Raw genomic sequence first — 27515 nt, 5'->3', positions numbered from 1 at the left:
CACGACTTGTATAGGTTGACGCCCCGTCCGCCTAAATTTTCCTTTGTTCTCCTCAGGCTTCTACGTGAATAATATTTTCGGAAGAATTGAAAGGAGTCTCTACTGCGCCCACAGAAGTAGAGAGAGAAACGTTGCCTGCTGTCACACGCTGAAGTTAATTAATAGCCCTCTTATACGATAAGAAAAGAGCAGCTCCTGTGCGAGCTCTCAACGACGAAGGAGTTATTCACGTTTCTTCTCCGTTCAAGATTTACTGAAGCTATTCAGCGCAGCGTAGCTGCCATACATTTCGTAGTGAGATATAGACGGTTATATGACCACTCCTGCAGTAACGGTCAGTCACGACGAAGAGCCCCTTCATCCGTTAGCCAGGAGGTCCACATGACATCCAGTGGTAGCGTGTCCTGCAACACAAATGCAGCATTGCCGTTTGTTGGGCGTGTTGGTAAACTGAAAGCATATTTAGCGCCAGCAAACAGGGACGGAAGGGAGACGACACCACAATGCGCTATGCAACACAATGCAACACAAATGCAGCTCCCAAATAATTGCAGCGATTAGAGTGATTGAGCGACCGATTGAGGGACTTGAGTGATGCCTTAAGGCTAAATACTGACGCCACAAAGACCATTACCGAGATACATTACCGCACTTTCAATATCACGTGAGCTCATTTGGTCCTGTGCAGTCTTCGATGTCGAGATTCCTGGCGAGAAGCATTGCTTTTTTTTTTCTGTTAAATCTCGAAATTGATCTTAGGGTAACCCCAACAGCGTATGTAATGTCTGCTGTACAGTTTGCGGGCCGTGCAGTCTAAGGTCCCTTGACGATTAGCGTAGTATTCTCGAGCCGTTTATAAATCGAAGTGGGAACGGTAGTATTCTCGTTCAACGAAGCCAGGCGATCCTTAAGAATGCCCGGCAAAGGATTTCACAGTGCCGACCTCAGCAATGCTGTCATTGAGCCAAGTGATGTGACATGCACCCCAAACAGAAGCGACGCCACAAGTTCATGCCAAAACGGAGGAACGGCCAACTGGTCACAGCTGCAACGAGAAGATTTTTTGGGACTTAGTAGCGAAGAAGGGACAATTTCGACTTTCGGCGGGGAGTGCCTAGCGGGCACTGGCAATAATGAAGACGGCGAGCAGCTCTGTGACGCGGGTGAGCACGATCCTCTTCCTGAGCAAGTATGCACGATGCACGATGGCCAAGGGAGTTCGCCGAAGAAAAATGGCGACAATTTCACCAAGAAAGGGAAACTAGAGGGTCGCAGAAGCCAAGTAGATACCGAATTTGATGACGTCAACGAAGCACTCCCGAAATATTGTGATCGATGCCAAGAAGATACCGGAGACGATTTTCCGTCGCAAAGAGAGTGCTCTTCCGCGGAGAAACATGACGCACCGGGAAGCAGCACGGCACGACACGGCGCATCCGGAGATCGACAGCAAAGCGACATCTTAAACAATAACCAAGAGGGTCCCTCGAAACCGTTGTCCTTCCAAGGGGTGGAACCCTTGGCGACGTCCGGCGAAGCCGAGACGTCGATTTCCGTTCCGGTAATCTTTCGGCCCGTGGACCGCTGTCAAAACTTCTGGCAGGCCGATTACGCGAGAGTGAGGCGGGACCTCGTGAAATGCGCCGGGAGCAAGCAGCTCCCCCAGAAGGTGCTGAAGTCGGGTTTCCTCTACGTCGATGCGCCTGATCCGGACGCCGGCCGGAGGCTGCTGCAAATGACCGTAATCGCCGACATCGCCGTCGAGGCGGTCATCCCCAACTGGTACCACAAGAACCTGGGCAAAATCTCGGGCGTCCCGTTCCGCTACACTGACCGGCAGCTTCTGGACTGCTTCACAGAAGCCGGCGTCATCCACGTGCGGCGCCAGGTCGCCTTCTACCGGAGGAAGGACGGCTCCCTGTCGTCCACGCCGGAGGACGGCATCGTGCTGACCTTCAGGCCGGACATTGAGCTGCCGGAGACCATAGCGCTCGGCTTCGACGTCTTCCGCGTGTTCACGTACAGCACGGCACCGATGCAGTGCTACCGCTGCCTTCAGTTCTGCCACTCCGCGTACCAGTGCGAACTGCCGCGGCGCTGTAAGCTGTGTGCGGGCGCGCACGGTTACAAGGAGTGCAGGAACCCGAATGAGCTCATGTGCGCCAACTGCGGAGGCGATCACGCCGCGACGTTCACGGGCTGCCCGGAGAGGCGCAGGATTGCGATGACACGGCGCTTTATGTCTCGTTATCGCGCGAAGGAATCAGATGCGTCAAGTCAGCGCTCGTCGTCTCCAAAGCGCCGCCTAGATGAAGGCTACCGTGGCTTCAGAAGCGGTGTTTCCGAAGGAAGGAGCTACAGGGACAGAAGGGAGAGCCAGGGAAGCGAAAGAGGAGAACGCACGAGTGAAGAAACAGGAAGGTCCAGAGAAGACAGAGAAAGGTCCAGAGGGGAAAGATGTAGCTCTAGGCACGAGAACCCCAGATACGAGTCCAGAACGCCCAGGCGCGAAGGCAGGACGCCGAGCATTTCGGATGGCGCGGACTACGACAGCAGCAGGGGCTCGGACGACACTACGGACGACATCGGCACCGCAGCCACGCCGGCGCGCAGGAACGTACCGCCTCCCAGGGGGCGGCGCAGCCCTCCGAGCGTGATCAGGTTCCCGCGGTTGACCAGGGACAGCAAGCGACGGTTCAAGCACGGCTATCATCGCTATCTTCACAAGCTGGTGAAGCACGGGGTTCCCGTCTTTTCGGTGAATGATTAAAGCTTCCCGCACCTCACCCTCTGCTGCTTGCGGATATTACGCGGGTAAAAGGAAGAAAATAGCACAGATTTTATGCTCGCTTGAAAACGAAATGATGAAGTGGTAAACCATCTGAGTATGCTGCCGTCTGGATCGTCAGCACTCATAACGGAAGAAATTAGTATAGTTAGTGTATTATCCATGGTGTCTTTGCAGTGTAAGTACTTCGTGCGTATTGGACTAAGTACCATACAAGTGAGAATAAATGGGAAAGCCTAATATATTTTCGCTGTTTCGGAAGACAAGGTACTATGAAACGACGTAGTAGCTGTTGATTATGTTTACTGCTTTTATTGATTTGCAAATTACTTTTCACTTTCGTCTTTTTCGTGCTGCAAATATAATGGCTTGGTGAGTGTTGTGGAACACAGTGAGCTGTTCATGGAATTTTATGGTTCTTTGTTCCTGTTAAATCGTACGCGTTCACTTTCGTGCATTACCGTTCCTTTTCCGTAATGCGACGTGTGTTACTTGAATTGAGATATTGAAGAAGGGTAAAAACGTAGCTCCACTTTCTAACATGGCATTGAACAAGTAAAAAAAAAGAAAGAGCCGGTACCACCACGCGCTTATTTCTGTTAATGTGTTATTGTGCTGTGATGTGTTAATGTGTTACTGTTACTGTGTTGTTAATGCCAACGCTGGAACTACATTGATGCACCACCTATACGAATGGGGGGGATGCGTACACATTTCCGCTAAGAATCATTGCCACAAAACTAACTGAGCTGCGACCTATGAAACAATTCTCCGTGATTTAATTGGACCAGCAAGAGCACCAATGTCTTTACTGCGTGGAGTAATAAGGTACGCTTGGATCTGTAGCACACCGGCTATACAGGCTATCGTGTTTGCGCAGCATGTCAGCATTTTGTGCACTGTTATTAAGGTAGCTGATTGTTCCAGTGCTTCTACTTGCTGATTAATAGACCCTTGTTCGATAACTTGCATTAGCTTTGGGTATTTAAGTTAAAGACCACGCAACGAGTGACGGAACGAAAAATGTTAGGCGTAACGTTAAGAGACAGGACGAGAGTGGATCAAAGAGCAAACGGGGATAGCCAATACTCTAATTGACATTATGAGAAAAAAAATGGAGCTGGGCAGGTCATGTGATGCGTAGGTTAGATAATAGGCGGACCACTAGGGTTACAGAATAGGTGCCACGAGAAGGGAAGCGCTTTCGACTACGGCAGAAGACTAGGTGGGGTGATGAAATTAAGAAATGCGCAGGTGCCAGTTGCACTTGGTTGGCGCAGTACAGCAGCAATTGGAGGTCGCAGGGAAAGACTTTTGTCCAGCAGTGGAGATAAAATAGGCTGCTGCTGCTGATAATGATGATTATAATGATGTATAACCAAGCTACCCACCTACACCTTCGCGTAACTTGGACACTCGAGTGCGCCTCAATGAATGCTGTGTTGTGTTAGATGCTATTAGCATGACAAATGCTTACTCAACTAGAAGCATTCCTTGTAAGAATTCCGTATCGTTTTCCAATACAACTTCATCTCATTCAGGTTTGTCTTCAGTGTTCGAGACGGAGTGGAATATACCAGTAAAGAAATGAACAAGGATGGAAAATGGATGATGAAGGGAAGTGTTCGTTTACAGCTGTTATCAGCAGCGACGTGTAGGATCTAAGAAGGGTATGGTTCTGATAACGTTGCCTACAGAGGAATCTTTAGTTCGGGGGCTACTATCTAAACACAGGGGAGAGGAGAAATCGGTTTTCCCAGCAGCGACATTCCCTAACTTAGTTAGGCTTACTCTATTTAAGAGAAAGTTACAATCTAGTGAGTGCAGGAAGCAATTCTTTATTTATGTCGTGTATATTTTTTAATAATTATTGTTGAAAATTGCAACATTTGAAGAAGAGAAGAAACCAAAGATTGAAACTAGCGTCGGACATATCGATATAGACCAGGCCAGAAAAGCCGGCGCCGCACGAGGTCGAATGTGCGGGATACCCCAAGATGGCCAGCGGTTGGGGCATTGTGGAGTGCTTTGAGAAAAGTACCACGAAGTTGCTTAAGGAAATGAAGCAGAAGCTCCGGGCCATCGGGAGTGGTTCCACGGCGATAAAGGATATCTTCCTGAAGCTCAAACAGACGGAGCGATGGGTCGGGCTGACGAGCGTGGAGGCGGCCTATTATGGAGCGTAACGTGTCGTCCCATTTTCGTTCAGCGCTGACGTTGGCCAGATCCTATGTAGCCATGACGTAGTCACCGGTATCACGCTTGCCGGTGTCCGGAGGGCCGACAGGGTAGCGGGATAAAGCGTCAACACCTTGATGCATCTGGCCAGACTTAACAGAACGTCAAATGTATCCACCTGCCCAGCGACCAAGCCTTCCTGCAGGATCCTTCAGTAACCAGAGCCAGCAAAGGGCGTGGTGGTCTCTGGCGACAGAAAAGGTGCGGCCATGTAAGTAAAGGCGGAATTTTTCCACAGCCCAGACTAAAGCGAGGCATTCGCGCTCAATTATCGAACATTTCCGTTCCGACGACGAGAGAAGGCAGCTTGTGTAGGCAATGACACATTCCTGGTTGCTCTGGCTTTCGGAGAGGACTGCACCTACACCATGGCCGCTAGCGCCCTTGGGCACTTCTGTAGGGGCCAAAGGGCCAAAATGCGCCAAAATGGGCGGTGATGTCAGTTAACTAACACGGGTTGTGAATGCGGTAGCTTGCTCGTGACCCCAAGAAAAACAGATGTCCTTCTTGAGTAGGTCAGTAAGTGGCCGGGCACTGCCGGCAAAATTTCTGACGAAGCGCCGAAATTAAGAGCAGAAGCCGTCAAAGCTCCGGACATCTGCGACTGAGCGAGGAACAGGAAAGTCCTGGACGGCGCGCGCCTTGTCGGGTTCAGGTTAAAAACCAGTAGCACTAACAAGGTGACCAAGAACGGTGATGTGACGCTGCGCGAAATGACACTTACAAGAGTTAAGTTGCGGGCCAGCGCGGCGAAACACATCGAGAATGGCCGACAGGCGGGTCAGGTGGTTCTCAAAAGTAGGCGAAGAGACAATCACATCATCTACATAGCAAGGACACGTATACTACTCATAGGCCCTAAGGAGAGGATCCATCATTCGCTCGAACGTTGCGGGGGCATTACACAACCCAAAAGGCGAAGCCTTGAACTGGTAAAATCCACCAGGTGTGACGAAGGCAGTCTTCTCGTGGTGAATGGCATCAACGGTAATCAACGGTACGCAGCGCAAACCCCGAGATTCGCGAGTTTCCACCGCGCGATGGCTTGGACGAGTCAAACGGCTCGTGCGTTCGAGTGGCCGGTGTTAGAGTTGGCAAAGAAGCTAGCTGGAGACATCGCCTCGATCTCGCGGCGGACAATCCTCGTCAATTCGGCCGAAGGCGGTGAAAGGTGCGATGGTGGCCGCTGTGCACACGAAGACGTCGCGGCGGTGTTGGGAAGCAGGGCTAACGGTAGTTGAATGCGGCAGCTCTTGGCCGGCTCCAAGCGCGGGCACTCTTTAATCACTGCACCGACAGTAGCGCAATTTCTGCACATGAGCAGATTGACTGCGTCGTCCGCTATCCCTTTCAGAACGCGGCCAACCTTTTCAGACTCTGGCATGTCGCTGTCAACTTTACGGCACAGCGGCAGCACATCCTCTAGGTACGATAGGTGCGACTCCGTGGACGTTTGGGCTCGAGCTGGCAGCTGCTCCTTTGTAGCGATTTTGCGAGTGGAGGCGTTGCCGAACAGACCACGGAGCTTTTGCTTAAATGCATCCCAGCTCCCGAGTTCGGCCTCATGATTTGCATACGACGATTTCGCCGTTCCACTCATAAAAGACCACGTTCGCCAGCATGACCGTCAGGTCCCAGTCATTGTGATCACTCACCCGTTCGGGTCGTGGCAGCCACTCCTCAACGTCGGTGTCATCGATCCCATTTAACTTTCCAGGGTGTCGAGGGTGGGCTAAAACAATCGTGGCACAGACACACATTCTGGCTGGTCAGCCATGGTGGCCTCTCGGAAGTTCCGTCGTGTGGCGAGAGTACCCTGCAACTTCACCAATATATGATGGGGCGTCGAATAGATGAAAGCGAAGCGCAATTTATAAACAGAGACTATATACAGGGACGGCCAGGATGGCTGCACACGGACAACCATCATCGTCCTTTCATTAGTCCAAGGCGGCGGCTCGTACCTTCTTGGCACCAGAAATGAAGCCACGATTTTCCCACGCTTCACCTCTAAAATAAAGCCTTGTCGATTTTAGCCTACTCACAGCTGCAAACTAAACTTAACATTACATTCTGGGGTTTTACATGACCAAAATCACCATATGATTAGGGCACAACGTAGTGGAAGACTCCACATTAGTTTGGACCACCTGGGGTTTCTTAATCTATACTCAATGCGCATTACAAGAGTGTTCTTGTTTTTGCATTTCACCCCATGGAAGTTCCGCCGTGACTACAGGGATTGGTTACCGCGATTTCGGGCTTAGCAGCGCAATGCCAAAGGCCTTATACGCTACCGCTGCGGTTTTGGTTCAGGTGATTTTTGTCCTGTTAATGTAAATTGTATGCTAATTAGAAATAAAAGATGGTCGTTTTATGCGCAAGTATTGTCTTTGGTTGAGTAGTCAAAACTTCATATAATCACTTCCAATACATGCAGGTTTGATTCTAAAACCAGTAACACGTGGACCACCATCGAGCAGGATATGTACGGCAAAACTTAGGTTCTGAAGCCTCTCAGAAAGTATGACAAAGGCGCTGCGGCTGCGATCGCATTTCTCTAAAGGACGTGCCTCCCAGCGCTCGCGTCCAAGGGTTCACTGGTGAGGTACGAGTGCCACTGCTAGCTAATAGCTTATTACATGCATGACTTGTCATTGTCATAACCTTAAAACCCCTGCATTTTACGCACTGTTCCTGCGACTAATTTATAGGCCTTCTCTACACCGAAGTTACATCTACCAATCGCAGGTTAGATTCACAAATCTTGACATTTGCCCCGTTGTACCACCGTCAATCCATTCATTATCTTTTGCTTGGCGCTCTTTGGCCATACCTGACCCTTGCGCCAATAAAATCCATAAACCATGAAAAATTACGACGAACACGCCTTGTTTCCTTACATTTTTTCTCAGGCAGGCCGCGTGCCTAGTTTAGGCAGTCTTGGAATGTTACCTGGTGTTTGCTTTTTTTATTTTCGTGTGATTGATAGTGTTTTATTTCTTTTTCCAAACCCTGTACCGCTCCCATCGCTCGTCGGCCCATACAGCGGTGAAAGCACATTTGTGCTCCTTGAGGACGACGGGCTGGTGTGAACGCCTGTGGCTACTAGTGCAGTTACTATTAGACCGCACGCGTCAGCGAACTCACCGCTAATTTCCTTCTTTCCTTCCCTCCTGTCTCTACCTGTCATCTTTGTTTTCCCCTTTCCAATTACCCCGGTGTAGGGTAGCCAACCGGATGTTGTTCTGGTTAACGTCCCTGCCGTCTGCCTTTCTCTTTCCTTCCTTTCGAAACACTAATATTTTATGGTACTCTTTCTAAGATGGCGGCGGTCGGGCTCCGCTTTCTGGACGTCATTTCCGCCCCAGAAGTTTCCATCTAAGGCTACGTTCACACTTGGGAAACCGCAAGCGGACGGAAAAGCCAAAGCGGCCGGATAATCTTTTTCGCGCATGTACAAAACGTTCACATCTGTTTCGCCACTGCAGCGGAAACCACTCCCGCTTTCGCCCACATCTATCTAGTTTGCGTACGTTTGTTCGCATGGTGGCACTGTGATCGCAAAAATTGGTCCGAGACCGATTTTTTCGCCGCCTGGTTTTCCGCCCGTTTCTCCACCTAGGCGGGCGTATTTTGTCAAGTTTTTCCCGCTTCCGCCTGCTCCGAGACCAAGTGTGAACGCAGCCTAACGCACCGGATCAAACAACACGTCCACCCGGATGGCAACTTTTTATTGAGGACGAGCGATTTTTCCACGCTTCACCTGACCGATTTTTCACGCCTGGTTTTCCGCCCGTTTCTCCGCCTAGGCGGGCGTATTTTGTCGAGTTTTTCCCGCTTCCGCCTGCTCCGAGACCAAGTGTGAACGCAGCCTAACGCACCAGATCAAACAACTCCTCCACCCGGATGGCAACTTTTTATTGGGGACGAGCCACAGCAGCGCCCACCACTCACTCCTTGACGCATTCCTCAAGCCACCAGTTTCGCGGTTCCGAGGACGCCTGCGCGAGGCGCATGGGGCAGCGCCAGTAGGTGGACGGGTGTGCCTCGCCGCAGTTGACGCAGTGCGGCTTGTCCCGCGACGTGCACTGCAAGTACATGTGCGTGCCGGCGCAGAGGCGGCAGGATATGGGCAGCTTGCACTCCCTGGCCAAGTGGCCGAAGTGCTGGCAGTTGTAGCACTGCAGCGGTAGAGTGAGCCTGCGAAGTGATGCACAGTTCTTTTTGTTCGAGCATAGACGCGTCCAAGTGCAACAAAATATAGCTTTTTCTATATATACTTTATAGACTCGTGCATAGACTGAAAGCTGTCTTGCATAAGACTTACTTGCATAAGCAGTGTTTTTGCGCACCGAATATACTGCATTACGGCATTTTGCTCATGGCGTATAGGCCGCTAAGAAAAATACGTCTATTCTTTATAGAAAGCAATTCGGCATTTGCGGACGTTACCGAAATGAGCGAAAACGATTGGCTAAAACGTGTTTACAAGTCCTCTACGTGCAGGAGAACAGTGTATTTTCGACTGCTTCCTCAACTCGTCGCTGGCTATAGGCATTTAATTCTTTCTTATCTGCTCAGTCGTAGCTGCAAAGTAAATGTTGCAGTTTCACTCTTGCTCCATCGCAACAAAGGGGGCATCGTTCCCCGATGTACGGTGTATAATGGCAGTGACATACAAGCTGTTTATTCTAAGTCTAACAGTTCTTAAAGATGAGGTGTGTCAGACAGCACAATTCTAATCCTTAGCTGTATTCCTCGTAGAAGCAGACAGTGTTTGAACAGGCAATCGAAATACGCAATTGAGTAATTAACAAAAATGAGCGGGAGGTAACTTTTGCTTAATTGGCACGCTTCCATGCGTCGTATGTGTTTATATGAAACCACGCCGGGATAACACGTCTTAATTGCTGATATGGCAGTCCTGATAATTATTTGCAGTGCACTACACTTCAGATGGGAGGCCTTACAGAAGTCATGGTACGAAGCTCTAGCTCGGGCGGCTCCTATATAAATACTTGAGGAAGCAGGAATTCTTTTTCCCTGTGGCCCCGAATTCGAAAAAGTTTGTTGAACTTAAAACGAAAATTCTTGAAGTAGTCTCTGTATGTGGCACGCGGAATTTTCGTTGAGGCCGTGAACGTATCTTTTTTACAAGTATTGTTGAAAATCGCAGCATTACAAAAAATGTTCAGTATGTCAAGTTTACAACTATGCCTCTCAAGAAACACACAGCTATGAAATATATACAATTATAATTTGTGAGTAGGGACCTTGCAGAATCAATCTTGGAATTGTACTTATGCTACGAATTCATATATCATCACAGAGTGCACTGGAAATGCTCTAGCGAATGCAGTTTACAGAACTGTGATATCCAATTTTGCTACGAAGTTGCAAATTTGTAAATTGCCTAAATATAATTCTTTATTAGGCTTACCAGTTCTTGATAATTTCTGTTAAATAAGCTCATGCACTAACTCATACGTATGCTTCCTATAGACTCATAAACATTTAACATTACTTCTAAAATGCGACCAATTGCATTCATATCGGTAGAGCGGACGCCTCATCAAAGTATTTCGGCGTTTTACGTGTATTTCAGCGGGAAAATAGGAGTTGACCCAGAGGTATTGCTTCTTAAGTGATTCTTTTATATAGGCATCCCTCGCTTCTTTCCTTATTATCATCAACATTTTTGATAACTCATTTTGTTCCATTTCTACCTGTCCATCTGGAAGCCACAGAGCACTAGCTCAGGCCGACTTCTCTGCCTTTTTAAAAGAAATAAATTCCCAAACTTTTTTGATAGCCTCTCATGTGCCACAGAATATTTCAGGGGTCCACCGATCGAGCAAGACAGTTACGCTAATTAATAAAGGGAGAATCAGATATCCACTCGTTCGTACCAATTGCTACAAAGGAAAGCCATACGGGTTCCTCGAAGGAAAAGCATCATAGTCGAAGAAAAATTCGTCCTGGTCCGGGACGTCCTTTGTAACCATTGCTACGAACGGGTAGATGTCTGATTTTCCCTATATTAATGACTTTTCTCCATCTTGCGGGTTTCCGCAGAACTTCTACGTCATAGTTACGCTGAAGATGTCGTGACTTGTCCCGTTCAATCTGTGCATCTGTTGTTGCAAACTCGAGTTTTTTTCTTTTTTGTTGAAACATGGCCAGCGCATCATAAGTACGGGCAGAAACTTTTAAACGTCGCTTGCGAGAAGTATTGTTGTTGGCTACTCAATTTCTTCGTTATTTACCTAGCAGACACTAAAGACAAACACTCAACCAGTTTATGCCAATACAATGTGCTTTCAAATGTCTATTATTGTTATTCCCCCTTATCGAGTTTATTATCACGAGGTAAAGTAACATAACTATTGTGTTGTTTCTTTTTGTACGTTTCGCTCCGAGACCTTAGCACTGGTACGTCAGTGTGACGTCACAGAGTTTAATGTATTTTCCCGTATTTACGCCGTTGTGACTCTGTGAACGTCCTTTACCCTTGCTAAGTTCAATCTTTGACTCTTTTAGAATGCAATGTATTCCATCCTTACAGATAAAAAAATAGTTATTCCTGAGCAGGCGCTGTTAAACTTCATATCGTTATCGCGAGCTCCATCAGGAACACCAAAAGAGGCATTGTCACTTGTTTTCCTATTTTGTATCTTTGTCTAAATTACCAGCCGCTTATCGCCGTAAGAATGACTAGATCTTTGTTAGCATTGCAAAACAGGAATTTACTAGCCCCGATAATTTTTTTTCTATAGTGTTTCTCTAAAATAAGTATCTTCGAAGAAAACATAAGTTACGGGCATAAACCCTTCAAGGCTGCGTGATTAAGCTCGGATCATCGGTGTGATTTCCTTGAAAAAGATATCGCTCGTCTATACTGAAACCCCTCTATACACGTTTTCACCGACCAGGTTAGGAACCTCAAACCTACCCTCCTCATCCGCGCTTCCTTCCTCGCTCACCTCCTCGGCTTCTGGCACCAAGCGGAACTTGCGTAGTCTCAACTTCTCATTTAGACAGGAAGCGACGTCACTTCTGCATAGATGTGCGTGCTTGCAACAAACGAAAATTTAGGAAACCGGAAATCGCGGAAGTGGAACGATCGGAACCCGGAAACCCCGGAAACGAAAACTGCGGAAGCGGAACTGGTATGAGCGACGAATCAGGAAACAGCGGCGCACATCAAAGGTTGGCGCTACTTAGCAAAAGCGGCGTTGGCGCGTGGATGGAGTGGCTTTCGGCAATACTATCTCACATGCATCGACTCGCAATGCCGTGTTGCGTTTATGCAATGTCGAAGGCACCATTATCCTCGCAACTTCCTAACAAATTACCGCGTGATTATTGATTAACGATGCCAGAACAAGGAAAGTGTTTGAAGCCAAACGCTTTCACAAGGGAGCTTGGCACCGACGAAGACAAGCACAACTTGTAGAAACGTTGGTTTTCGGCGAAATTCCTTGTTCGATCGCTGTTCATCATCAACTCAAAGCCTCGATATTCCTGTAACCTACTCTTTCGTTACGAGAGTGTTATTGAGTACGATCTCGTACGATGCTAGGCCGACGGTCGCCTAAGCCATTAGCTCGGCGGTCGGCTGCTGCTGAAATATTTCCGGTATCAAATCGCATGCGCCCCCTGTAGGCCCGCTCTTTACGCTGTGCGGCAGCAAGCCTTTGCCTATCTGGCACACACGTGGGTTAGTAAGCCTTGAATGAAGTCGAAGGGAGCGTCTCGTCACGCAGCCATGTCTTTGCAAGCCAAGCTCTTCGCTAATCCACCTCGTCACATTTTCTCTCTCTAGAAGTCTGCATGGATGGATGGATGGATGGATGAATGTTATGAGCTTCCCCTTGGGAACGGTAGGTTGCGCCGCCAACATCATGTACAATACATCACCTTCGCCATATAGAGGGAAAGCTGGACGAAAAATAAAAGTGGCTACTGCAAAGCAGTAGCCGCCATGTTGCCACCTCTCATTTTCGCAAATGGTAAAAATATTCGAAATATGATGCAATAACAAGCATTCACCTGTAGCGCGTACGTATAGCCAATGCATATAGTTCCTTGCTCATATTTTTCAGAACGATCCGATGGTTAATAATATAAAGCAAAACGTAATGCAATATCTGCGCTGCGTGAAAGCATGCGTTCGCAGGCGCCTGAGCTAAATGATGCCTCGGAATCGCTTTGATTGCGCATCTTGTCTGAATCGTGCCTGGTCGTCCGCGCCTGCGCAGACGATCAGAAGACCATCTGTAACTGTAACTGACCAGACGACGATCTGACGCCTCTGTAATTGCCAGGGTGCCGCCCTGACAGTTACAGACGTCAAAGCATGGGCACTACCCGGATGCTTTTCCTCTAGAGTCAGTGATATTACCTCTGTGTTGCCAGCCAACTCTGTGTTCCCGGCCAACTTTATGTTGCCAGGCAGCGCTTCAACCTGTGCTTGGCTGTTTCGGTCTAGCGTACTTGGTTCCTGGTAGGATTTAATAGACGCGGCGCACTTGTCGGGATACTTTGCCAACTCCTGTGTGCCCATTTTATGCTGGTGCACGCGCTCGTGAAGCTTCGGTTGGTTTATTACCACGCCTACGTCTATGGTTTTCCCTGCGACCTACGAAGACGTTAACCGCGGGTTGTCACACTAGCCGGGCGTTCTCGCTTCGGTAGAGAGTGCGCTGAGCGCGGCAATATCGCGTCGTGGCCTCGTGTCGTTGCTTCAACTGTATAGGAAGATTGAACTGAGCAAGTTACTGTTGATTCATGTCGGAGTTACCGGTGCATAAACATAGACGTGACGAAGAGAACAAAACACGGCCGCGTTTCTATCCTATCCAATTTTCTTATTTACTACACATAATACTTCCATAATTATCACGCATTTAATTGTTAGTTAATCAATGGACTCATCAATCCAGTCATCAATGAACTATGATTTTTCTTACTTTCTCCGTTCTTTTTTTTCTCCGTGTCTAGTGGTCACGATTGATCAGAGCGGCGCAGGCATTCGGAGTGCATGATCGCCTGTGCGGCCATTACCATGTAATTAGGTGCTGAGCAATGAAGCCTTATCACCCTTCTTTAAGACTCGTAAGTGTCTGACGACAAACTAAGGCAACATTTACGCGTGGACCGTCAGAGACGAATGTGCAAAAAGTGTAGCTTAAGGACACATCTCCTTCAAAACTATCTGATTAGGCTCGGTTACGACTCTAGACGCTTTGAAAAGTTTAAAAAATTAAATTATGCGGTTTGACGTGCCAAAACCACCTTTTGATTATGAGGCACGCCGTAGTGTAGGATTCCAGAAATTTTGACCACCTGGGGTTCTTTAACGTGCATCTAAATCTGAGTACACGAGTGTTTTCGCATCTCGTCCCCATCGAGAATGCGGCCGCCGCGGCCGGGATTCGATCCCGCGACCTCGTGCTCAGCGGCCGAACACCATAGCCACTGAGCAACCAAGGCGGGTCTTTGAATCGTTTAGCTAGTCGGCACTACTTTCCTTTGTGGCTGGACAGTAGAGTGCTCCTTTATCACAGCTGCACTGAACACATCATGGAGAAAAGAAAGCGGGCAGGATGAAGCGCCACGCGACGATTTGGAAGTGTAATTATTATATACATATATATAACGGAAGGGCATATGGGAAGTAGGCACTCATTGGGTGATTAGGTAAGTGGTGATTTCTAACTTCCAACCGTGCGGCAAGTATGGAAGATCGTACCGCGGAGGGCGGTTAGAGAGGGCTGGGGTGGTATTCTGCAGGAGTCCACTTAGTGGGCTGTCCATTTCGGACGCTGCTGACTGGCTGGGGCCGCTCGTATCCTCCTCGCTCGCACAGCTGCATCCAATCAGCAGCGGCGGAAATGGACAGTCCACCAGGTGGACTCTTACAGAATACCCCCTCCCCCCGATCTTGACGAGGGTATCACTAAGAGCCGCCCCGGACCAAACAATGCCTTAAAAGATACGATAGCCTTGGAAGGCCTACTTTCCAAGGACGAAAGCGCAGACGGGCCTCGAGGGAAGGGTCAGCGTCAAAGGAGGTTGACTTGAAGTAGTAAAGGCAAGGCGCAGAAGACCAGGACTCAGGAAGAAGAACACAAACGACAGGACCATCTGTCGTTTGTGTTGTCCTGTCGGTCCTGTGGCTCCTGTCGTTTGTGTTGTTCTTCTTCCTGAGTCCTGGTCTTCTGCGCCTTGCCTTTACTACTTCAAGCATGAAACAACTAGCCCAAGCAAGAGTTTTACTTGAGGTTGACTTGCCGAAGCCAGCTGTCTGTCCTCATGCTCCCTCGTCGCTCATTTCTTTTTCACAGAGGATGACAGCGCCTTTTACCTACGTGCCTCCCGCCCCTCGACATTCTTTAAAATATCTTGTGGCTACCTGCGCGTGACCTCGTAAGAGATAAGGCCGATGTTCACAGTGCGCGGTATCCGCCGGTCGGGCAGGAACGTGAGCAGCACCGTTCCCGTCGCCACGTCACCGATGGCGCCACTTTCGTAGCGCATGAAGCCGGTCTGGCGCTGGGCGCAGATGACGCCCTCGTCTTGTAGCATCTCGAACAGCGCGGTGTTCGTGTAGCGACGCGGCACGTTTCGCACGTAGCCGAGGCTGTCCGTGTAGCTGTTCACTACGGTGCACTTCACGAGAATGCCTGCCAGGGCCTGCGTCTGACAGAAAAAAAAAAGAAGAACGATGCAAAGAGAGAGACAAAGAGGAGGAAAGACAGGGAGGTTAGCCAGTGTAAGTACCGGCTGGCTACCCTGTGCTGGGGAAAAAGTGAACGGCTTTACTCAATGGAAAAACGCAGATACATGAGCAAATGTGCTTCCAAATGTTCGCCAAATTTGCATGCTCCACGAACGCACACAGTCAAACATGCTTATAACGAACACGCTTATGCGCTAAACGTATATATTTCAGGGACAACATGGCCAGAATTAGTGCATGACCGGGGTAGTTGGAGAAGCATGGGAGAGGCCTTTTCCCTGCAGTGGGCGTAACCAGGCTGCTGCTGCTACTGCTGCTGCTGCTGCTGCTGCTGCTGCTGCTGCTGCTGATGATGATGAATTCAATACCTCCAATCAGGTGTTGGCTTCGCGATTCGCTGCTAGACAGAGCTTCCTTTAGAACTGACTCGAAATCGTAAGTGTCAATATGTGCGCTAAGCAATTGTAAAGGCGAGTAAAATTTTGTTCGTACTTCGATTTCCTGCGCAAGTAATGATAAACGCTTCGAGCGCTGCAGCGACGGAATCCTGCTACCACAGGAGATGTTGAAAAAAATGCAGGTAAATAAATTGACTGTCGATGCTAATGTGAAAACCAATCCAGCAATGTAGCGACAGATCATATTACTTAAGTCACGTCTGTTCAACGCGTGTAGTGGTAATTATGAGATTGGCTACCTTGGCTATATGCCACATACTCCGATATGTACTTATTCGTGAACATTGTCTGCTTGCTAAAGCGTACTCTTTCTGTATTTTCATGTTGTGTAAGTCTCTGTTATTTGTTATGAACGCATTACTAGTTTTTCATATTGCTTTTGTTCCTTGGAAATTCCTTGAACTAATCCTATATTTTTTTTTACTCATGGAATGTATTCTCACCCCTCCCCACTGCAATGTACAATTATGTACCTTGAGGGTATCACAAATAAATAAAAATAAATAAATATTGCCCCACATTTTGTGGCCCTCTCTTGCCAAGGTCACCCGTGATCATGGAGGCATGACTCCGGCTGTAGGACGCCTACGCAGTGGCGATGAAATAACCAAGAAAGAATGATATCGATTTAACGGGAAAGGCGTATAACAAAGATTCCATGACGACATGCATGTAGTTATTTAAATTATGACGATGGCATAAGGACGTCAACGTAACGACGGCGATATGATGACAATGAGATGCCTACGACTGGATGAAAACGACGTTAATTGTGATGAGGACGCTTTGACGACAATTGCGCGACCAAGACGGCCCGACGATGATGGTACGACAACGAATGAACGACAGCACCTGTGTGGCGCCAACGCAGTGTTGACGATGGCCATTACAATGGCGGCATAATCACGATTTGTTCATGACAGCACGATTGCGATAGAATGAAGAACAAGGAATGACATCGATGGGTCGCCGAAGGTGTTATGACGGCGACGACATGAGGACCGGCGGATGTCGAAGTTGCGATGATGGCACCGAAACGACCGCGACGGCATCTCGACGAAGGTATGACAACGAATGCACGAAGGCCACTGTATGACGACGAGGCGGTGACGGCGATGGTATGACAACCGTATGAAGACAAAGGAATAATGACGAGTGTTTTTTGGCAATGGCGTGACGATATCTGTGTCACGAAACCTGTATGACAACGATGGCGCGGCCATGACGCCGTTACGGCGGCAGTCCGACATTGGCGGCACGATAGCGACTCTCTGACTACGACGGTGCGACAAGGTCGGCATAATCACGATTGAACGATGATGGCATGATTACTATACAATGACTAAGGAAGGTTGATGTTTACGGCACTAGAAAGGCGGTAGCACGACGAGTGCAGGACGACAATGGGATGATGTTGCTAAAATGAGGTCAACAATAAAACGACGCAGTGACGACGACTACTGTGTGACGATGATGTCATGACGAAAATCGGATGATACAGCTGGAAAAAGATGATGCATCCACCACGACCCGGAACACATAGATATCTAGTTGCCCAAGCTATTAGACGACTTGGACTACTATTCCCACATTCTTAACAAAACATCGAAGGAAATCTAGGAAGCTTATTACATTTTACCGCAAAAAGAAGATTGTGTGAACGACCAAGGCGTCATCACTATGGAGATGTGAGAACGAATTCGTGGCACCTGTATGACAACAGTGGCAGGACGAGCGTTGGATGACAAATATAAAACGACGGCGATGCAATGACCACGAAGACATCACGACCACAAGACCATACCTATCAGCCCAAGCGATTGGACGACTTGGGTCACTGGGCCGGGATAGAAGGCATGAGGACAATGAACATGGCGAGAGCGACATAGTGAAACAACCACGACCCATCACGACCACGGGCACATACCAAGTGGCCCAAGCATGTAGACAGATTGTGCCACTGTCTGCCGACCTCAGTGGCCCAGTTCACCCGAGAGAAGGAACAGCGGGTTGAGGAAGGTGAGCCACAGTCCATAATTAGTTACAGAGACATTATGAACCATTATAAGATGGAGAGGCGCCGTTACCCCGATCCTCACAAATCGCTTAGCAGGGAACAGCAAGCGATCTACAGGCAAATACAGGCAGGATCCTTCCCGCACCTTTACCTTCAAAACAAGATGTACCCGGAAAGGTACGAGGAGGATTGTAACTTCTGCAAAACTCAGTTAGGCAAGCTTCAACACGTCATGGGAGTATGCTATTTCATCAAGACGATCCCCCCACCTCTTAACTGCTCCGCTACCCTACCCCATCCTTCATCCACCCTTACCGAGCGATGGGAGATCTTGCTAACCAGCACTGCCCTGGAAGACCAGCTCGTCCTGATCTCCAGGGGCCAGGCGGCTAGGGAAGCATATGGGTCCCGTGAAGAGGGAACCACTTCCATCGACGGCGTCTAAGAAGATGCCGAGCTCGGCTCAATAAAGTTGTTTCTCTCTCTCTGGCCCGAAATTCCTTCCAGTTTCGGTCACTACATTTGTGCTCCTTGTGAGGATGGCCGTCATGGTCGTTCCATCGTAATTATTCCATCTTTGTCATGTCGGCAAAAATGGAATGACTACGACGACGTGACTCTCGTCATGACTCTCGTAGTCACGCACCTTACGCCGACCCAGTGGACAAATTGTCTAACAGCTAAAGCTACTAGGTGTGTGCTCGTGGTTCAGAAGCTTTATTGGTCGTTGCATCGTCTTCATTCCAGCTTTCGTCATCAAACTCTCGTCATGCCATCGTCCTCACGCCATCGTCATAACACAGTCGTCGTAACGTCGTCGTGAGGTCGTCGCGGTTGTTTCAACGTCGTCACTCATGTCTAGTCATGCCATTGTCCTCACGCCATCTTCGCCGCACAGACGTCTTCACGTCATCGCCGCCATCCCATGGTCTTCATATAATCGTCATGAAATCGTCTTCATTGCGTCATCGTCGTGCAGGCATCTTCATGCATTTGTTGTGATACCTTCCTCTTGATGCCTTCGTGTCCGTTCCATCGTCGCCCTTCTAACTTCGCCATCCGACTCTCATCGTGCCTCGTCGTCACACTATTATCGTGAAGCCGTCGTTGTCCCGCTTTTGTAGTGTCATACCGTCTTCGTGATACTGTCGTTGTCGCGCCATCTTCGTCTTACACCCGTCGTCACCTGACGGTCCTCACGCCATGATCATCACTGCTGTCGTCGTTATAGCATCGTCATCGTTTGCGAATCTTCTCATTGTCGTCATGCTGTAGTCGTCGTACCGGCTTCGCGGTTCCACCAGCATCACTGCTTCTTCGTCATTCTACTGTCGCCAATGCATTGTCATCATAACGTCATGCTCACGCCGGACTTTGGCAAGCGAATACCACAGCTATGAGGACCGAAGCCGGAGAACAGTGTACGCGCACATAACCGGAAGCAAGGGAAATATCGGAATAGCCACTACACACTCTCGTCTTGACGTAGCCGTCACGCAGTCCTCGGCGCAACAGTCTTCGTGAGGCGTCGTCGTCACCTGATCGTTGTCATCAGGTGACGCATACGTTGTCATAACATCGTCGTGTTGCCCCGTGGTCGTTCCACGGTCTATTCTGACTACGCCATCCCACTTTCGTCATGCCGTTGACGTCACACCATCACCGTAACGCAGTCGTCCTCACAGCACTGTCGTTATGTTGTCGTTGTCAAGCTCACAGTTCGAAACTATAGTCGTAATCCGCGGGGTCCGACGCTTACGACACCGATAAGGAGGGTGGCCGAAGTTTAATTCCTGCGCGGGCGGCCACGGCCGAGCGTGAGCAGACGATCGATAGTCTGCTTCTTCCGGAAGTGCGTGATTATTATAGAAATTCGAAAGCAGATTTTCGCTTACTTTAGCCCGTTTAATAAAGTGCGCCAATAAATATGCACAGTCAAAACAGGGAGAAGCGCACGGATCCAAACACCCTCCTTGAATAATGTCAGCTATTGGCCAATAGCAGCCGTGTAGGGGAATCTGCTGCATTACGAAATAAGGAAAGACTGAGGAGCAGGCTTCCGTTTAAAAGAGAGCGTTTGACAAGAAGGCGACTCCACGCGCCGGGTGCAACTTCAAAACTTAGCTGAGATGCTCACAGCACCGCATGCTATACGCGGAAAGCGTTTTGTCGTCAAGCCCGAGGGTTAGTTCAGTGGTTCAGGACCCCTTTAAGTTAACGTGACTTCAGCAATACAGTGCCTCCCTACATTGCTTGAATGCTGATGCCCTACCGTCGACAATCATTGCGAGATGGGTTGTACTTTATTTTTCTTTCTGTATTATTTTTTACTGTCCTTGCAAAAACACGTTAAATATATTCGTCACTAGTTAAAAAAAAGATGTTAGCATTTTAAATACAAACCGTACTTTGCAACCTCATCAAATGAAACGCCTAATATATGTCTTGTTTTCGCATAGTTACTATAGGCCCCAATGTGGAGGGACACCACAGCCGAAAATATTACTATGTTAATAATATTGCAAAAGAACGCAATTAGAGCCGTAGAAAACGCGTGTTTTTGCAGTCACAGTAGTGAGTTTCTTTCCTAAAGCAAAATTATTCCAGCTTCTAACACATATGAACATAAATTATTGCAAAACTGTAAAAATGCTTTGATGGGAAGACTAGATGGTTTTTTAAGTATTTGGAATGAATGAGAAAGCAGGCCCGTATATCCATCTATAATGCTGACCAGCTGCAGCGTCGCATATTCCATGTTGACGCTCATAATATGGCTGTCAGAAGATTGTTCACTACCCACAACGCTCAATCACTTACACCTGTAATAAAATAAGCTTTCTCAAATTAAGAAACGACCATATTTTAGAACTCTTCGTTAAAAAAAAAACACATGCTCGGAGATGATACGCTTTCAGAGGATTGTTGATACTGCTTCCTTTGCTTCTGCTTTTTTTGACATTGTACTTCTTTGTGTTGTACTTTTGTTATTGTACTTTATATTCATGTAGATATTCAATATGCGCATTTCTGCGTTTAGGCCTTGGGCACTTTGCTACGTGTACTTAATATGTGCGTATACTTATGCAAGTTGCGTGCCATTCCCGTTTCCTAATTGTTTGGCTACCCTTTATCGCATTTGCTGTCCGCCTATCTTCTATCACTCGTTTAGCAGAGACATCTGTTTGTTGTTCTGATTTCGCAGCAGCTTGCCGCTACTGTCTCGGAAGAGTAGAGCTTTGTCAAGACGTTAAAGAACGGCTTTTTCTGTGCTCTCCCTTTTTTCACCCGGTACCTCATGACAAAAAATAAACATTTGGTTGACTGAATTATTGAGTGATAAATTGATTGAGTCATTGATTTATAAATTGATAAGCAAGCAGCCAATGCAAACATCCCCATTCCCACGTCCTAGTAAAAGAAAAGATGTATATATATACCGTATGTTTCAGCGAACACTTAATTTTCTTTTCTGTGGCAGATAGCACAATGCTACTCCATGAGCTCGTCTACTTGCAGAGGCGGACATCACTTACACAAGCAAGTGAAATGCATAACCGACTAATTAACACAAATTCACTAATTAAGTTCTGGCAAATTACTTTTGTGCATGTAACGACCACGTCTTCGAGTAGACTATAGCTTATGGACTAAAATTTCACTATCTGCCACGAGCAATGTTAAAACTGAAACACCCTGTCGAACATGCAGGTCACACACCACGTGGGTATCTACGCTAATCTAGCTAATACGAAGCACTTGATCGCACAAAGCATCCGCTTAATCGTTCCACTATTTTCGCTTTGTGTGCATTTGTTCATCGTCCACCAGCTGGCTGTTAATGTGGACATTTGTGCTGATGTTTTGCGGTGCCATGGTAACGTCTGCATAATTGAATTTACGACCTTGGGGCTGGCTCACTTAGAGGCTGCGAGAAGGAGACTGATGCGCATCATTTGAGGGGCTGTTTCTATTACCACAAATCCATCGAGAGCTCGCCAACTTGAACTTGGATGGATGGATGGATGTTATGAGCATCCCCTTTGTAACGGGGTGGTGGGTTGCGCCACCAAGCACTTGCTTTTATACTGCCTAATGTCCTACTTAGGTTAAACAATAAAAAAGACAAAAAAACACTATGAACTACCCCACCCAAATTTTCGGATCCCCTATTTGGAACTGTGCTTTTGTACGTCTCCATTTCTTGTCGTTTCCCTACTTTTCGTCTACCAATCCTCTAATCGCCTCTTACTAATGCCTATTGCGGACATGTTTACTTTTCCACTGCTCTCGTTGAACCCATGTGCTTCAAGGAGGCCAGTGGCGACTAAATCGACCGCTGGGTAGACGCCTTCACATTGTAATAAAACTTGCTCCATAGTCTCCCTATCTTTACCGCAGCAAGCACATGCTTTTCTTCCGTCTTATATCTCGCTTTATAGGTGCGTGTTCTAAGGCATCCCGATCTTACATCCCGATCGAACTTTAGCCGAACGCCTACGCCACCTGGAGTGCAAAGTAAGATCGTATAAACAGCTTCGGAGATCGGGCTGCTGAACAACGCTTTTTTCTTTCCCAACGTCTGTTCGCGCCTTAGATAGTCGGGCTTCAATCGCTGCTCCCACAACCACCCTTGCTGGTGTCGGTGACAATGTGTTCTGAACCGCTTTTCGCCCGAAGTTTTGCGACTTATTCGAATCGACGTTTGGAAAGGGTCCCAAACACAAGAAAAGCGATGGTGACACGACGCTGTGTTCACCGCCCATAAAAAGTTATGTGCAGGAGATTTGCAGCTGGAACACAAAATTTTTATTAGGCCAACTTATTATCTTTGTGCACCGTGCGCCCGACTTTGGCATGTAATAATCAATTTGTCACCGCTTTCAACTTAAGGAGGGGCTCATCCCCCCCCCCCAACCCCCTCCCCCAGAAAACGGCAGCGATGCACCTGCCGTTTATTCCTCTGCGCTCGAAGGAATAATTTATTCACAAGTTGCACACTGGAACGAATAAAAATGGCGCCCGAGCTGTTCAGCGACAAGGATATATGGTTGCGCATAGCGCACGCAACAGCCGAAATTGCGGGGGAGCGAAAAATGGGCCGGCATAACGTAGTGCTTCCTTTCGCATTATTTCATTTTCTTTTTGTTCACCACTCGCGAGCGGCCGATCCTAATCATAACGTGGCGGTGTGCTGTTTCTGACCGAGGCCAAAACGCGAAAAGGAAACAAAAAAATAGAATCGGAATAAAATAGCTACAGTATTCAGGCCCAGCTCACGACACAAACGGGTCGTTTAAAAAAGGCATTAGCAAAAGGGTTTCCCTGTACTCTTGCATAATATAACCTCCTCGACAACCTACCACCTACCACGACCTCAACCATAGTGCTTCCTACAAAAAGGCTAAGCGAAACACTGACGCTAGTGTAAGGTGGGAACATCAAGCATGGCTACTCGGACAGCACGAGAATGATGGCCGGTACGTGGATTTGGCTTGACTTCGTCCTAATGGCTTCAAGCGGCTTTGTGACTTCGCAAAATGTGTCTTTTTCTTTCACAACGCGTTGCGTTATAAATGCTGCAATTTGCAGTGACTATGCATGCGCGAAGAATTTTGTTGCCTTCTGCATTTTGAAAACTCGGATTTCTTCGATATTTAGGCCAATGAAGGCGGATGAAGCGTAGTAAACACAGCCACAAAATATGCCTGAAGCAATAAGCACGAAGACCAGACAAATACATGTATTAAGAATCATTCCCATGGCATAAAATCGCAGCCTGGGAATTCCTTTTATTATTTTAATAACAAACTCTTTCCTCAATACACCCACGGTTACACTTAGTTTATTGCAGTGGCGGAAGTCATAGCTGAGTGGTAACGCGAGAAAGGTGTGGGCAGTCCCGTCAATACGGCTTTGCATGCTCACGCGCTAGGTATTTAAAAGCACGCTTCCCCGGTAGGCGTTAACCGTGCAGCCTAAAACACGTCATTGAATTGTTCTGGACAACGCTGCTGACAACCGCACCACTGCAATAACAAACGCATATTTTATCGTTCCAGTGATATATCAAATTAACAAACAAAATAATCCCTGTCCGCGGAACTTAACCCATCACGTGCATTCTAAATTTCCCCTTCATGCTTCTTTTTTTGTGCCGGCTAGAATTGTACACACTGTGCACCTGGACCAAGTTGTGGGCGGCCCGGGGCGACTTGGCGAAGATTCTCAGCCACCCCTTCTCGTCGAGTGTCTGGGCATGCACTTCCTCTTGGGCTACGAAGAAGACGCACTGGCACAGCCAGTTGTACTCGATGTCGCGAAACGTCAGCTCCTTGTCTCGCGGCCTCATGAGCAGCGGGATGGGCAGGGGCCACTTGAGCTTTTCTCGACGCGGCATGCTGGCTGCGATAGCCGTGTGCGTCGCAAGGGACTTCAGTTGGGCCGAGTACCCGGTCGGACACGCCTGCGGGCCGATCTCCCACGGTATGTCCGTGGGCTCGCTCCCGGATCCCGTTGTCGCCTCTTTCGCCGCGGTGTCGCCGGTCTCTGCGGTCACTGCGAGCCCGGAGCTGTGGTCGCCACACTGCTGGGCTCCTCCCGCAGAGGCTTCCTTGTCGCGGTCCGAGGTTTCTCCGAAACCGTTGACAAGGACGGGCGTTGCGACGACGGCTCTGCTCTGAGAGGAGCTGAGAGTTTCTTTGTTCTGAGGAGCAAACTCTGTACCGCTCACGTAGACTTCGTCAGAGCCGCCGTTCAACTCGATGTAGCCCATGTGGTTGCTCGCGCTCACTTGCGCTTGTTCGTAATAGCCTGCCCCCTCTTGAAAGAAGTTGGCGTTTTCGTCGGCCGTTTCAGGAAACACGTATGTGTTGCAGGCGACGGGCCCATTGGAACACGCAAAGGTATTAGAGTCGGATAGTCGGCCGGTGGATAACTGCGTGTCACCGTGGTATCCTTCTGTCTGCTGGACAAAGTGGATGTCTCGTTCGACCGTTTTGGCAACAAAGTCCGCAGCGGTAGTGTGGACGAGAACGTTTGTAGGACACTTGTAGACACCCATATTGGTTGACTCGTCGCTCACGGATAACTGATTGGGTTCGCGGTAGATTGTAGCGCCATGGGGAGAACTGTCAGCGACCATTACACAAAAGCCGTTTGCACCGTAGGCCATGTCACTAGAACACTGGACAGTTTGATAATTGTTGAGCTGATTGTTGACAGGCATTCGGATGCGTTTCTTGAAGTCTGCAGCGCTTCGGTCACTATAGCTTCGCTCGAAAGAGCCCGCACAAGAAATATTAGTCAAGAACACACTGGCAGAACATTCCTTTGTGACCGTACGCGACGAGTCGTACGACGCAGTGCCTTGATTATACTGATTCGTTTCAACGGTGCCATCGACATACTGTCCAGTCAATGTGGAGGGCGATTGGTCAGTATTGTCGTAGAATCCGCCGCAGGCAATGTGATTGCTTCTCTCTCCTTTTGTGGCATCAGTATCTGAGACATGTGCCGTGGGCCTGAACGTGCCGAGGTTGTTTGGGACGAAATAAAAGACCGGACCACACGAAGGGTATAATTGCGTGCAAGAGCCACCGTTGTTAGAGGGGACTTTCCCACCATATGCGCTGGCATTATAGCTACCTAAAGAACTTAAAACAAAGCCGTTTTGGACATACATGTGGCTTCTGGCGCTGCTGTCGGGAGTGTCATTTGTGTGTTGGGCCAAGGGAACGCATAATGCTGAGGTTTGAGCGCTGTTGGCGTACGAAAAGGAGTTTTCGTCTGCTGCGGCATTACCAACGCTCATTGACGCGTTTGCACAAGCACCGAGTTGTTCATTACAGTCTTCAGTCGTTGAGTGAGTGTTGTTGCTGCTTGAATGGAGAGTCTCTGACTTAATAGCACCGCTCGTGTTTTCGAAATTTTGCACTTGGCAAGAGTCACCCCCTTCAGAGCTGGGAGGGTACCAGAATTGGTTTTTCGAAGAGGTCTCGCCGCCAGCACTGTTTTGATACGTGGACAGCGGATAAGCTAGGGTGATGTGTCGGTCGTTATCACAACGGCTGCTCAAACTCTGGTCCATCAATTGGCTACTACAATCGTAAAGGGAAGTGTACGAGTCAAAGCAGCTGGCATCGTTCTTGCCGTTTCTGCCATCACGGTCCAGGCCGATTGAAGTTGGATAGGATTGGTCATTAGTGTCGCAATGGCCTTCGTCGACGAAATCGTTCACGATCAAACCTTCGGAGTCGGGAGCTTCGTATTGAGCGAAATAATCGTTGCTTAGAGATAAACGTTCAGGGTCACTGCGAGTCACTTTGCTTCCGTAATGGCCGTCAGCATAAACAGGAGCGATTGCGCAGTCTCTGCCGAGGGAAAGCGTGGAACAAGTTTCACCGGGAGTTCGAGGCGCAGCCCAACTGTAGTAGTGTCCACTCGAAGCACTGAATATGTCGTCATCGAGGCACGACTCTTTCGACGCGGATTGCCGCCGAAGCGGATTCCAAGTCCTAGATCGGTCTTGCGTTGAAGTCCGATCGTTGTAGTCAGCACCGTAAGCGTCGAAGTGTAGCGTGCTTGGACGCGACTTCTTCAATGGCGGCTGCAGTGAACGTGGAACAGCGATTCGCTCGGTGTCATCGGTAGTACGCATCGGTGCTAGCATCGCCGCGCCAGCTTTACGAAGCTCCTTGAACTTCCTTGAACCAGGTGGCACGGCATTTCCCCATCGCGGCATTGCCACTAGGCACGGTAAGACTTTGCCTAACGGCTCACAAAGTTCCAAAGCGCCAACTTCTGTCGCTTTCCCTGAGCTAGCGGACTCGATTCGGCTAAAACGAACGTCAGCCAAGGTTAAGAACTCACCTCGTAGAAGAAAGAACAAATATTGCTTCTTCTCCTCTTCTTGATCGTGCTGCGATGCACGTCAGCTGCTGCTGAATTATCACTGAAAGCGCAGCCGTTGATTTCGACGTGGACTACGTTTTGTCTCGGCTTGGTCACGATCGCCTGATGAACGTTTCTCGGGTGCGTACGCCTTCCGCAATGCCCGCTGTCGGTTTCCGCGGAACTAAGAGAAGACTCGGAAGCCAGGCATAGTCGATGGCCGTGGCACCACTTCCAGGGAGGCCGCTTTATATATATACGATCGAAATCAATGAGAACAAAGCAATAGCCACGAAAGCAATGGCCACTCGGCGAGTAATGGAGCTGAACGGGATGAACGCATCGCTTCGAGTTTGAACGACAGCGGTATGGTTA

General features: G+C 48.6%; 1 protein-coding gene across 3 annotated transcripts; it reads right to left on the bottom strand.

Moving 5' to 3' along the window:
- Nucleotides 1-278: 278 nt before the first annotated feature.
- Nucleotides 279-27113, bottom strand: LOC139061055 (uncharacterized). Of its 3 annotated transcripts, none has more exons than XM_070540496.1 (4): nucleotides 24433-27113; nucleotides 15447-15733; nucleotides 8984-9229; nucleotides 279-404 (listed from the first exon to the last, which is right to left on the bottom strand). In XM_070540496.1, exons 1-4 carry the CDS (start codon nucleotides 26989-26991, stop codon nucleotides 365-367), a joined length of 3132 nt encoding a protein of 1043 aa, XP_070396597.1. In that variant the 5' UTR covers nucleotides 26992-27113; the 3' UTR covers nucleotides 279-364. The 3 variants fall into 3 exon arrangements, with proteins under 3 accessions (XP_070396597.1, XP_070396600.1, XP_070396598.1); XM_070540499.1 differs by having other exon boundaries at nucleotides 15458-15733; XM_070540497.1 differs by lacking the exon at nucleotides 279-404 and having other exon boundaries at nucleotides 8652-9229; nucleotides 15458-15733.
- Nucleotides 27114-27515: the final 402 nt, after the last annotated feature.

The sequence above is a fragment of the Dermacentor albipictus genome, chromosome 6 (genome assembly GCF_038994185.2).
Source record: "Dermacentor albipictus isolate Rhodes 1998 colony chromosome 6, USDA_Dalb.pri_finalv2, whole genome shotgun sequence".
Lineage (NCBI taxonomy): Eukaryota > Metazoa > Arthropoda > Arachnida > Ixodida > Ixodidae > Dermacentor > Dermacentor albipictus.
The sequence above is the reverse complement of the archived record's forward strand: the minus strand, read 5'-3'. Positions and strand labels throughout refer to the sequence as shown.